Here is a 12,927-nt window from a genome sequence, read left to right as displayed (position 1 = left end):
AGGCAGTGGACCTGATCTAGTATTGTATGGTGGAATTTGGATGATCCCACGTAAAAATCAAGATGATCCGTGAGGATCCGTGCTTTTTAGCATGTTTTTTCCCCGTGGCGGTGCCACGAAGTGGTGGACGGCCAAATTTTTGGGTCCCTATTTTGGCACTGGACCTGGTCAAGTATTGTATGGTGGATTTTGGGTGGCCACATGTAAAAATCAAGAGGATCCGTGAGGATCCGTGCTTTTGAGCCATGTTTTTGCCCCGAAGCGGTGCCATGAAGGGATGGACGGCTGATTTTTTGGGTCCCTTTTGTGGCAATGGACATGATCTAGTATTGTATGGTGTATTTTGCATGGCCCCATTTAAAAATCAAGAGGATCCATGAGGATTCGTGCTTTTGAACCATGTTTTTGCCCCGTGGTGATGCCATGAAGGGGTGGACAGCTTAATCTTTGAGTCCCATTTTTGGCAATGGAGATGATCGAATATTCTATGGTGTATTTTGGGTGGCGCCATGTAAAAATCAAGACGATCCTTGAGGATCTGTGCTTTTGAGCCATGTTTTTGCCCCGTGGTGGTGCCACCAAGAGGTGGATGGCTGAATCTTTGGGTCTCATTTGTGGCAATGGATCTGTTCTAGTATTGTATGGTGGATCCGTGAGGATCCATGCTTTTGAACCATGTTTTTGCCCCGTCGCGGTTCCACAAAGCGGTGGACGGCTGGTTTTTCTGGTCCCATTTGTGTCATTGGGCATGATCTAGTATTGTATCGTGTATTTTGGGTGGCCTCATGTAAAAATCAAGAGGATACTTTTGATCCATGTTTTTGCCCTGTGGTGGTGCCACGAAGTGGTGGACGGCTTAATCTTTACATCCTATTTTTGGCAATGGACATGATTGAGTATTCTATGGTGTATTTTGGATGACCCCATGTAAAAATCAAGAGGATCCATGAGGATCCATGCTTTTTGAGCTTGTTTTTGTGCCGTGGCAGCACCACGAATTTGTGAATGCGTGATTGTTTTGTTGCTCTCTGTAGCCTGGTACATGATCTAAAATATGACAGCCTTTTTGTTTTGTTTCAATGTAAAAACCATATGAATTCATGAGGATCCGTGTCTCAGATTCATATTTTTTCACTGTGGCAGGGCCAAATATTTTTGGATCTGTGTTTTTTATATTTCAGTTTGTGGACCTGGCTGTGATATGTGATTTGATGTTTCATTTGTGTTTTTCCTATTTAAAAAACCATAGGATCCGTGAGGATCCGTGTGGATCCTGGTTTTACTTTCTTCCGTTCAAAATATTGAAAAGGATCGAGCAAATTGGAAAAAATAAAACAGGTATAAGAACTGAATCCAGCATTCTTCTCCCAGTTGCTTACGTACACACACACACACACACACACACCCGCGCGCACGCATACATACATAAATATACAGAAGTTCATTTAAAAAAAACAAATTTAACTGTCCGGTTTCAGATCTGGAGAAATCAACGTACTTTCCTTTTAGTGATATAGACCAGCAAAAGACAAAGCGGTAGTTAGAGCTATTCATTCTGGGCTCTGAAACTGACGAATTCTCCTTACCTGTCTCGCTTCGGTGAGTTCTCTCTGATGTTTCCCAACTCAGTTCAAACGAAAATCAAAGGAGGCGGCGGCGAACAAAAGAAAAACGGTTAAACCCGCTGATCGCTCCGTTGAGCGAGGTACAGAGATTGCGTTACGTTTGCTGGAAACGTGGCATGTCAAAGACAGGAGTCGAAGACCTCTTTAAAAGCCGGTGGTTTCGAAAGGGGAAACAAAAAACCATCAGCATGTTAAAGGTTAACCATCTTTGCCGAATAACGGGCGTTTGATCCAAACACAACAGAGTGTAGCTTTGCAATCTCACTAGCCAATGACAGCAGCTAGTGGGCGGAGCCAGGGTGCTCCAGAGGCCGGCCTTATGGATGGGGTTTTCTTTCCCGTTTTTTAACACCCCCTCCTCCCCCCGGCAGATGCTTTTTTTTTTAGTTTAGTAAATTAATGCAGCAAGAAAGTCTCAAGATCTGGCGAGTTCTATTGAGGTGAAGACGGGACGAGGAGGAAAATGGGCCGGATCAAGAGACCACTGAGAGACTTTCCTCTTGTTATCTCTTTCTGATTACCCTGGGAGTCCCATCCCCATGAAACTTGCCCTTAGCTTCCTTCTCCACTTTAGCCCCGAGCAATGGGACACCTTCCCTGCAGCAATAACCACTTATTCGTGAGGAAAAGATCCCGGGAAGCAGGAGTCAGCGGCAGCAGAAAGGCGACGGGCAGGAAAGCAACATCGCCGGAACAATGCAGCGAACGCAGGAGGATGGCACATTCCCTTGGATATAACTGAGGAGGGCAACCCAGCTTCCCGAGGAGATTAGCCGTTGGGATTCTGCCTCCCACCCATCCCTGTCTCCCCACATGGCCAATATATTCTCGTGGCATTCTGCATGGTCCAGAAGCCCGGTACGAGCTTTGGAATCTCACTGAAAGAAAGGGAGATTTCTTTGCAGGAATCTGGTCGTCCCGCAACGCCAGTCAAGGCTGGTTACACGCAGAGCAGCGCCGGAGTTTAAATGCCAATTTTTCTCTCCAAGGTGCTGAAACGCAGGGGGTGGTTTCCTGTCCAGGGTCCTGAATTCCTCACCTGCCTAAGCTCAGCTCGTTCCTCTCCCACTTCGCCTCTACAAGGATTGTAGTTTTTAAAAAAACAAAACAAAAAGGAGGAGATTTCCACCATTTTATTCAGTCTGGTTTTTTTAAAGTGCCAATTTATTCTTTTCTGACTCGTGGACTACAAATTCATCCGATCTGAAAAAATGTGTAACCTCAATGCACTTGGAGTCTACCTTTGGGAGACCGTAGTATTCTTCAGGTAGGCTGTTTTTAAAACCACTGAGCTAGGGCTGTATGTGTTTGAGATTGCAGTGATAGATCTAGTATGTTTCCTCGGCTGAAGCCTGCTTCTGAGAACACTTTCAAGTCATCTTTTGGACATCCATATACCTTTTTTAGGTTTTCATTGTTTTCTGTTTCTCATTGTTTAATCCTGAGTATAACGACTTCTGACAGCTTTATGAGTTACTCGGTGTAATTAGCACTGCATTCTCTGTCTGTAACCGCAGTGCTGAAAATACCAGGTGCTCAAACTGGTAGAAATGCGACAACTAGTGGAGGCTGCAGGAGTTGCACTTGTACCCCACGAAACTAAGTAATATTTCATTTTCCGTCTTAAAAAAAAAGTTAAGGTGAATGAAGTGAATTATGGCCCTAATATCTGTTTATAATCCAGCTTTTAGAAAAGAATTGCTTTATGCTTGGTGGATTGTTCCTATTCAGTTCAACAGGTTTAGTTCTAATATTTTCCTGCTATGGAAACATTATTTTTTTAAAAAAAAAATCTAAAAAAGTTTGTTGTTTGTCATTTATTTCTTTTTACTTCACCCATTTTAAGCAGACAAGATTGTGTATATTTCTGATTTATGTCATAATGCTATGATATGCCAAGTACAGCTCCATTTCTCTTTAGAATGCTCTTATTAAACAAATGGGAAGCGGGATAGTTAATGACAAACACCCCTGCTATGTGGGAATGAATAATCTTCTTTGGTAGTAATGAGCAGTATCATAGACATGCATTTGGGAACTGATACTTGTTTCACCACCTGCAGGGTCCATCAATCGTCCACTTCATTCGAGTTGCATGACTGGAACACTTCGCCCTCCATGTGTTTTAGAAGAGCACAATCTTATGTTTTGATAAAGAACGCTGAATCATGCCATTACACACATGCGCATGGATATACCACCATTATGCATATAAACATTGCCAATACTATTACTTCTCTTTCTTCTGTCTTTATTTAACACCAATGAATTGCTATAATTTATCAATTTTGAGGATTAATTGACTTTGTTGGCTAAGCATATCAAGGTCAACACTGGAAGCTTTCCCAGTCTTAGAGTTTATAAGAATCAAAGATATGGGGCCTCCAAGAAGAAACCTATTTATCCCTGCCATATGTTGTAGTATGAAAATTACATTTTCAAATCTTTTATATGCAATACTTGATAACATGGAAAATGAGCTGCAATGCTGCACAGTTAGCCATTGACTTAAGCTGAGTTTAGGACAGTAACCTTTCCTTAAGAAATGATAAACATGAGAGCTGCTGTCATCTTGATCCTCAGTCTTTTGAATGCAGATTTCTTCTGATGTATCTTAAAACTGTGCTTCAGACAGGATGCCAAGCAGGTAACATTGACATGCAAAGAGAAACTCTCATCTTTGTAAATGACACACAATATTTTAAAAACCGAGTTTAATAGGGTGAACTATATCTAAAATTGAGTCTTTGATCAGTTAATGATGAAGAGTTTCTCTTCTGAAGAGAAACTAGAAAGCATTCTAAATAAAGTTTTAACAGGGTCTCAGAAGTATTCTAGAGACAGTTATTTAGTGAACGGGCTACCACAAAGAAAGGGGGGTGTAGATTTACAATCCTGTTTCCTCATCTTGCAGATTGAAATTTGTGCATTTTATGTGTTTGCCACATTTTATATGACATGTATTCATATAGTCTCATTTAGAAGGATCCTGATCAAATGAGTGTTACTGACTTCCATGAGAGTTTTAGATTGTGGATGTTAGGTTTACATCTCTCTCTAGAGACTGGAAACAAAGGCTTTGTATGTATTGGTGTTTTCTAATATTTGCCATAATTGCTCTTCTTGGTAGGAGGAATTTGAAGCAACCTAAAGCTCTTTTATATAAATCTTTGCAGATGAAATAATGCCTGTTGAAAGGAGTTTGTACCTGTCCCTACTGCTATCACCATGGGGCACTTTTGCAGCCAAAAGCCCCTGCAATGAAGTTATTCCCAAATAATTTTTTGAGATTTCCATGTAGTGGATTAAGGACAGTTTGGGAAGTGAATATAGGTCAATTATCCCCATGGAGGGTGAGATGCAATACTTAAAGTGTGACAACTAAGTAATCTAATAATCTCTCATAGAACAGAGATATGCAGTACATTAACTAGTATTGCATGATCATTCTCCTTGCCTGTCCATCAAGCCAAAGTATTTTGGAATAGGAGTAAGAGTAAACACTGCGTCAGTAGTCTGAAAAATAAAAAATAAAGAGGGAGGGGGAGATGTATCTAGCGATTACATGAGAGAAGAAAGCTTAGCTTCTGTTTAAACATAAGGCCTTCTGTAAGCCATTAAAAACCTCCTAAATCTGTAGGGACAAATAACATCTGGTGTGTGATTGCAAACATTATGATATTGCCAATATAATATATGTTTCTGTTACACTTGGAGCGTTTTTGGATGAATTTTCAGTTTATTCACGACAACCTTTCATGAAACAAGTTCATTTATCAGTTTTCATACAGATATATGCATGTCTTTACATTCTGTAGCTGTTTCATCCTATAGCTAGAATAAACTGCTGTAGCTAAGGAGGGAAAAGAAATGACATTTTTATTTGTCACATTCATAGGCCAGTCTTCCAGCAGATCTCTGTGCATAACTCTGAAAAGCCAGAGCATTTATTTGTACCAAAAAAGCTCACTTTAATTGCATCTTTAAATGTATCATCTAAAATTTTGCCACCATTTAATGCAGAGATATTGACATATCTGTATTTCTATCTGCCAAACACATATCATTTCATCTTCCATTTGTCTACCCAAGAAGTCCACATTGTGCCTTGGCAAAGGCGATCTTGCAAAATGGACACCTTTATTGCATTATTTTCATGACAGTCTCAGTTGAGTTCTCATTGTGTGGAATGCCTCTTGCAATTCATAAAAAAGATCATCAGTGATACTCTAACTGTGGAACAACTTAACCATATTTTGAAAGAGCTGAAATATCACACACACATGTATTTTACTTATTAAATTTATATGTTGCCTTTCCAGAGACCTGCTTAAGACAAAACATAGGTTAGAATGTGCATTGATAAAGATGAACATTGGGGCTTCTTAAAAGTTAACCAGAAGCCTTGGATGAACACTAATTATTAGTTATCTGGACTGAAATAAATTCAAAATAACTTCCCTAAAATCAAATAGACAGAGTGGTCCGGTTGGGATTACTGAAGTAGAAACATCTGAGACTGTTGCACCAAGTGCATGTCTAAAATTTGGAGAAATTGATCTATTTATAGATGAATTGGGCCTCTTTTGTAGCGCTGGATTTATGCTAAGAATTGTACTGAAGCTTCTCTGATTGTGCATGTTTGCTGCACCTTGCTAACTGTTTGAAGAACTTGTTTGGTATACTATTTGCTATCAATTTCCATTACATTCTAGTGGATAAGAGGCAATTCCTTTCCATCTCACATAAGATCAGTGATCTTCTTGCACAACCATATCCTTGGAAGTGAATGAAAACAAAAAGCTTGCCTCCTTAGTTCACAGAAATGCAGCTGAGATTCCAGATTTCCATTTCTTCTTCTGAAGCTCTGCAGTGCTGAATAACAGTGCAGTAAAACCTGCAAGTGGGGCAGCAAAGAGATTTCTTGGTCCATGTGCCTATGAAATGTTCCCCTTTTATAAAGGAATTCTAAAAACAGGGAGAAATCTTGTTTACACTCTGTTTTGAGGAGCCTCATTTTTCCCTAAAGTTATTTTAAACAGTTTAGCAACTTTTTGGAATAGATAGAGGCTTCTGCTTAACTATATAAAGTCCATAAAAACAACAGCAAACCTCTTCTGTAGTAATTATTCATACCTTGAAAGGAAAAAATAAATATATGTCATATATTTCAATGTACTGGTTCAACATTTGTATTTTGCATTATCTTGTTTTAAAATCATTATTTTTAAAAAAACATAACTAATTTCTTTTAAAGGAAATCGTGTGCATATATGTGTGCGTGCATGCATGTGTGTGTGTGTGCGCACGTGTGCATGTGTGTGTGTAATAAAATGCCATGGACATCAATCTTCCATATTTCCTTAAAGTGACCAGAAGCCTTTCTGTCTTTGCTTATAGTTAGCTACCAGAATTTTGGAGAAACCGTTTGGTATTTTCATCAAAATGGAAAAAAAAAGTCATGTACAGAGATATTTGGGAGCCAGTTTGTACCCCCTTGGCCTAACTTACCAAATGCAGCCTAATATGACTGTGGTTTCTTGCTACTTGTATCTCTGTTGGGCTCTTGTAAGGCATAAGAACTGCCCCGCTAGGTCATTCTGAAAGTCTACTCAATTCCACATTCTCTTTTCCCAACAGCAGCCGCCCAGATGCCCTGGGAAGCTCATATGCATGGCACAGAGCAACAATCCAATGTTTAGCAAAAGGAACAAGAGTTGGTTCACTTGCTCCTCCTATAAAGAGTTATACTCTTGAAGAAGTCCCAACCACATCAGTCTGTTCTCAAATGGTATCTTGTGCGTTCTTCATAAGAAAAAATGTTATACATTGGGGTTGATGGGTGCCTCTCAGTCTTTTATGATCTCAGGTTTTATCTTTTTTAAAAAAAATACCTTTGGGATTAAGAGTTTAGGGTAAAAATCCACAACAGTTGCACCTTTGTGTGCTCAGTGCCTATGACTGTGTTTTTATCAAGTGCATTCTAGACAGAGTCAGATTTCTAAAGGATAAAATGAGAGCAGCTTTCAAATTCATTTGTAGCCGTGTATTAGATCTGAGCAATAGTTCTAGAGCATGAGGGTTTCATTGTTTGCTCCACAGACTGACTCAACTCTGCCACGAAAGCAGCATGCTCTTGGAAGTGGCAGTGCACTGCAGCTGCCCCAAGTCCCTACCAAAAAAGGCTCCTACCGTCACCTTTAGGGAAGTCAGAATGCCAGAGTCTCATCATGACATTTGCTCATTTGCTCAAATAAAATTAGCGTTTCCAGCATGTGAATGTACATGCCCATCGGTGCCTGATGAAGTTACTTTAACACTCTGATGGTGACTAATGGGCATTAATTTGGATAGTAAGCAGGAAAGTGTCTCTCCAGTTCTGCTCCATATCTATATTAAATACCATGGTTAATGATAGTTATTTCTAAGCAAAAACACAAACCTCTGTATACAGGTCATTGCAATGTATGGACAAATGAAAAGCAAGGAGTTTTATTTCACCCAGCAGTTGTTTGAGAAGTAGTCAGATGATGAGCAGACACTACATTAGAATTCCATATGTCCAAACAGAGTCATTTGTTTACCCCAAAATGAGGAAATGATCCCCGGGCCCATTTGATTCTGGTTTTTAATAACGTCTCTGTTTACTGTTGCCAGAGGGTTTTAATTTATAGCTGTATTAATAAGAACATCATCCAAGTGCTAATGCCCACTGAAATCAGCGGGCCTTAAGCATTCTAAGGGAGAGCTCATGAATCAGCTTTCTTGTTCTTCCAGAGGGGTAGCCATATTAGTCCCTTTGCAGCCAAAATAACAAAGAGTATTGTGACATGGTCAAAATGACCACATTTATTATGACATAAGCATCCATGTAAAAGCTTATTCCACACCTGACAATGTGAACTGTGGCTCACAATGGCATGTGCCATAATAAATTCGTTAGACTTTAAGTTGACACAAGATACTTTGTCCTTTTTCTAGTTATTTTGCCATGCATTGTCTCTGACTGGTGGTTGTTCCTTTAGTTTCCCCCCCTATTTTCCAGTATCTACAGGCCCTTTACAGTGTTAAAGGAAAAATAATTTTCATTCTCTACCTTTATGCAGTGATCCATGGATTAATTTTTCCATGTTTAAATATGTTTCAGATAGAATTCAAAACACATTTACTTGAAAGTAAATCTTATTTGTTTCAGTGGAATTTACTTTCAAGTCAATATGCTCAGGATTGCAACCTAATTCATTCTCCTCTCTCTCTCCCTCCCTCCCCCTTCTCCTTGCTTGAACACACACACACACACACAAATACAGGCATACCCAAATTTCCTGTATTGGCTGTGATTCAAATAAGTTATCTTTGGGTAAATCAAACACTTGCAAGAACTGCCGAAATCGCCAGTCACCTATGGATAAGCAAAAAATGTAGGCATTCATGGGAGCATAAAGATTGCAAAAAGCAAAATAGCTAGCTAAAAATATTAAAGAAATTATAGTAGATGTTGCTTTGTGAGACCCAGACAAAGGCATTCTTACATTTGCACGTACAAATTGAGAAGAGAACAACCACTGCAAAAATTTCGTATGTTAAAGTGTTCCATTACTGAGTTCATAGGTTTATTATCTCCCACCCTTCTTTCCCTCTAGAAAACAGCCACGATGACACCAGCTCTCTATTATAAAGATTTTGCATAAGTTGCTACCAATGCATTACACTACTGAAAGGTCATAGGCCATTATTTTGAAATGATGTACATTAGCATATACCCACTTGGCATTGGTGAAGCTATGAGAGTTTACATCTCCAAGAAGATGGAGACTAGAACTGAATGCTGCAGATGAGTTTGTATTTCTGGAAGTATATATTTAGGACTGTATGTACTCAGGGATTGTCTGTACCAATCCTTCTCTGTCCTGTCCTCTGCTCTAAAATATTCTAGTCCTCATCATCCAGTTTCTGGTATCCTCCCAGTGACTAAGAAGCCATTCCTGCAAGAAAAACTAGCCCTAAGCAAGAATTTTTTTAATTGTAGAATTGTGGGGCTGACTCAAGTAAATAAGCCAACCCACACATGATTTTGTTGAATGAATCTCAGCACTAATATTGCCAGTTAACGTCCAAGTCCATTTATTTAGGGGGCTGCAAGAAACACTGGACATTTCCCCTCTAAAACTGCTACCCAATGTAGTCTGCATAACAGATTATGCAAATCGGGAGTGATGAGGGTGCTCTTCTCTTACACAGAACACGATGCTTTGTGTGTGGATGATTATGTACTCAGTACCTTGCACTGTGTAAGCCACTTATTTAGCAAGTGTATCAAATTGTGTAAACATGTTTTTTTTAATATTGGCAGTTAAGTAAATAGGTCTTTGTTGGACGAGTATACAATAAATCATCTGAAATTCTGACAAGCAAACAGAAAATATTGCATTACGTCAGAATCTGAGTTTTGAGTTCATTTTTTGACACAATATCCCTTTTGTATTTCATTTCTGCAAGGATCTCTCTTTTTTTAAAGGGGATAGATTTGTAGAATAACCTTCAGAAAGCTAGGATGTGTTTAGCATTCCTTCGTTGAGAGAAAAGGGAGAAAGCGGGGGTTTGCCGATAGGGAGATCATCACATGGATGGTACATTGATTCTTGCAGTGCCATCAATCATTACACATTGCCTTCAGACTCAAGCTGGTGGCGGCAGCCCAAGCTACACCAACATACGATAGATCTCTCCCAAGACAACCCCCACCCCTGCCTCCACATTTGTTTTCATTAACAATGCAGTTTCCAATAGAACATGCGCAGAGCCCCCGTCATCAAAAGGATTCTGGATGTGTATGTTTCAAGGCCATTTCAGCAGCAGTGGGACATCTTAGGGGGAAATTCTCACTGCTTTCTGTCATACATCTGAAGTTTTCAATCATTTTTCTATTAATAGATTTTGGTGATGGGGAAATTTTTTGGTATTTTTAAATATCCCAATTAATCTAATGCACTAAGAAGGAAAGGGGGGGGAGTGCTGAACATAACACTGGAGGAATCTCCTTCAGTCTCGGAATCCATTGCAATGATTTTGAGATCAGATAGCCTAATAAGAAAATGTAATAGAACCTTCCCCTAATTTAAATTTTACACTCAGAGTGGCTGGCATACACTAGTACTTTTAGGGTCATAAAAGTCCCCCTGCCTAAAGAAACCAGGATAGTGTAAAACTTGCAAATGTTATCAATACTTACACACACACACTAAGTATCTATTGATGTGCTCAGAATTTACCATACTAAAAGAAAGCCATAACATCCTCCTAACTGCACCCACTTCATTTAAGAAAGAAAAACAAACCAGTTTTCCACCCACCCATCTTTGCCCTCAGCTCTCCAATAACCACAAGTTAAACTCTTGTTTAAATATCAACTATACGATTCCTCTTTGTTTTGCTCCCTCATGATCACTTCTAAAGTCAGTGGGGTTAAAAATTATCCAGCCAATAGTACTGATGAAGGGCACAGTCAAATCAAATGTATTTCCTTCTTCCACATTTGTGGGGCTCCTCAGACAGGCACAGAGAGAGCCCTTTACCAGTGATGGAGGCATATCTCAAATAACATAAAGAGGGCCCAGTCTTGGAGCACCTAAGCACAGTATTTGAAAATACTTAAAACTCTTTAGAGCGGAAGACTTGTATAGATGCTCTACTGGTATTTGCCTTTGTAAGGCTGGTGCATCAGCAATCTGGAATTATGCTAGAAATGAGCTTAAAGGTGACATTTATCTCTAAATAAGACATACATTTTTGCAGTAGTTGCTCTCAGAGAACAGGAATTGTTTAATTTCATTTCTAAACCTGTGCTAATACAAGATAATAGATGACTCTGAATATTTCTGAGTCTATTTATTCCTCACTAGATTTGCTTTAGTTATCAGAAATGTCATTTCCACCAAATTTGGTACCTAGAGTTATTGTTGTGATTTCCTCTCAGAATTAAAAAAAAAAAAAAAATTGTGCTTAGATTCTGAGGTCACTTTTTAAAATATCGACCTGATACTGATTTACAAACCAACTCTGAATACATTTTCATATTAATCCTAACTTTACCTGAAAGTAAGTCTTATCAATTTCAGTACACCTCCAAATAAGTATGATTAAAATTGCAATCTTAGTTGAAAAGATTAGTTTCAGTTCACATTAAGTTTGCAATACACCTCACTGAAATAAATGGCAGGAATCCTATTATGTTTAGTGCTTTGAACTTTTTACTTTCTTTGCTTAGAGTATGAGTAATAAAGCATGATTAATTCATATATATCACACACATACGTGGAGAAACACCGTGTCTCATTGCTTCATGAAACCACTTAAAGGCATTCTGTTAAAACTGTAAACTACCATTGGATTTAAAATGATATGAAATCTCTGATATTTTGTTCTGTGTCAGCTCTTACAAATACACAAATCTTCACTCAGTATTGCAGTAACTGAACAATAAACACGCATGTATAAACTGACCCTTAATCCCTCCCTTATGCACACAATCACAACTAACACAGACTCCACTACTATATATTCTCAACCTGACATTAAAATATGCAAAAGAGAAAAAGTTACTAGTACACCTTTTGTTGGTGTAGGAATTACACAAAACTTAATCTCATTGCAGCCCAATTAAAATATCTCAGAGAATCAAGAGTTTGCACATTCTAATATAAATACAAGTTCTTCAGTATACGATATCTCCTTGTTTATTTTGCATTTCTTGTAAAACAAAGATTTTTGTTAATAAGGGACTGGAGTAAGTGTATTTTAATTGATAAATGATAGGTGTTATTTTCTAAAAGGTCTATTCTGCAATTTCATTAAATCAAGTGCAAGATGGGATTCTAGGTGCTAAAGATATATTTTTGTTCAAGAAATGCATGGAGTGAGGTAGATAAACTCCATTGTTTATAGAAAACTGCAGCTGTAATCTTTTATCCAGTTTTAATAAATGATAACAGTTCTTGCATGGAGACTGCTTTCTTTTCAAAAATCATTTATCACAAACTGTTCCTGTGTGCTGCATCCATGCAGATACAGATGTTATTAAAATGAAGACATATAATCAGAATGACATCAGATAAGTAACAAGGAAATCAAGGGACATTTACAAAGCCCATTGCAGTCAATGAAAACATTCTCACTGATTTCAAATGATTGCAGTTCTGGCTCTCAGAATTTCTGTCTGCATTATATGTTAAAGAACATATGAGCCGCTGGTTCTGAAAATACAGTGAGATGTTCTTTGTAGATGGATATTCTTTTTTACTTG

The 12,927-nt window shown here is 38.5% G+C and overlaps 1 protein-coding gene across 1 annotated transcript in view; it reads left to right on the top strand.

Annotated features, from left to right (window-relative positions):
- Nucleotides 1-2,836: 2,836 nt before the first annotated feature.
- GLRA1 (glycine receptor alpha 1) overlaps nt 2,837-12,927 on the top strand; it is an 87,009-nt gene continuing 76,918 nt past the window's right edge. The window contains exon 1 of the mRNA XM_054977731.1: nt 2,837-2,892. Within this exon, the coding sequence (XP_054833706.1) occupies nt 2,837-2,892 (56 nt within the window). The remainder of the gene's footprint in view (nt 2,893-12,927) is intronic.

The sequence above is a fragment of the Eublepharis macularius genome, chromosome 4 (assembly GCF_028583425.1).
Source record: "Eublepharis macularius isolate TG4126 chromosome 4, MPM_Emac_v1.0, whole genome shotgun sequence".
In the NCBI taxonomy this organism is placed as follows: Eukaryota; Metazoa; Chordata; class Lepidosauria; order Squamata; family Eublepharidae; genus Eublepharis; species Eublepharis macularius.
This window is presented reverse-complemented; position numbering and strand designations above follow the sequence as displayed.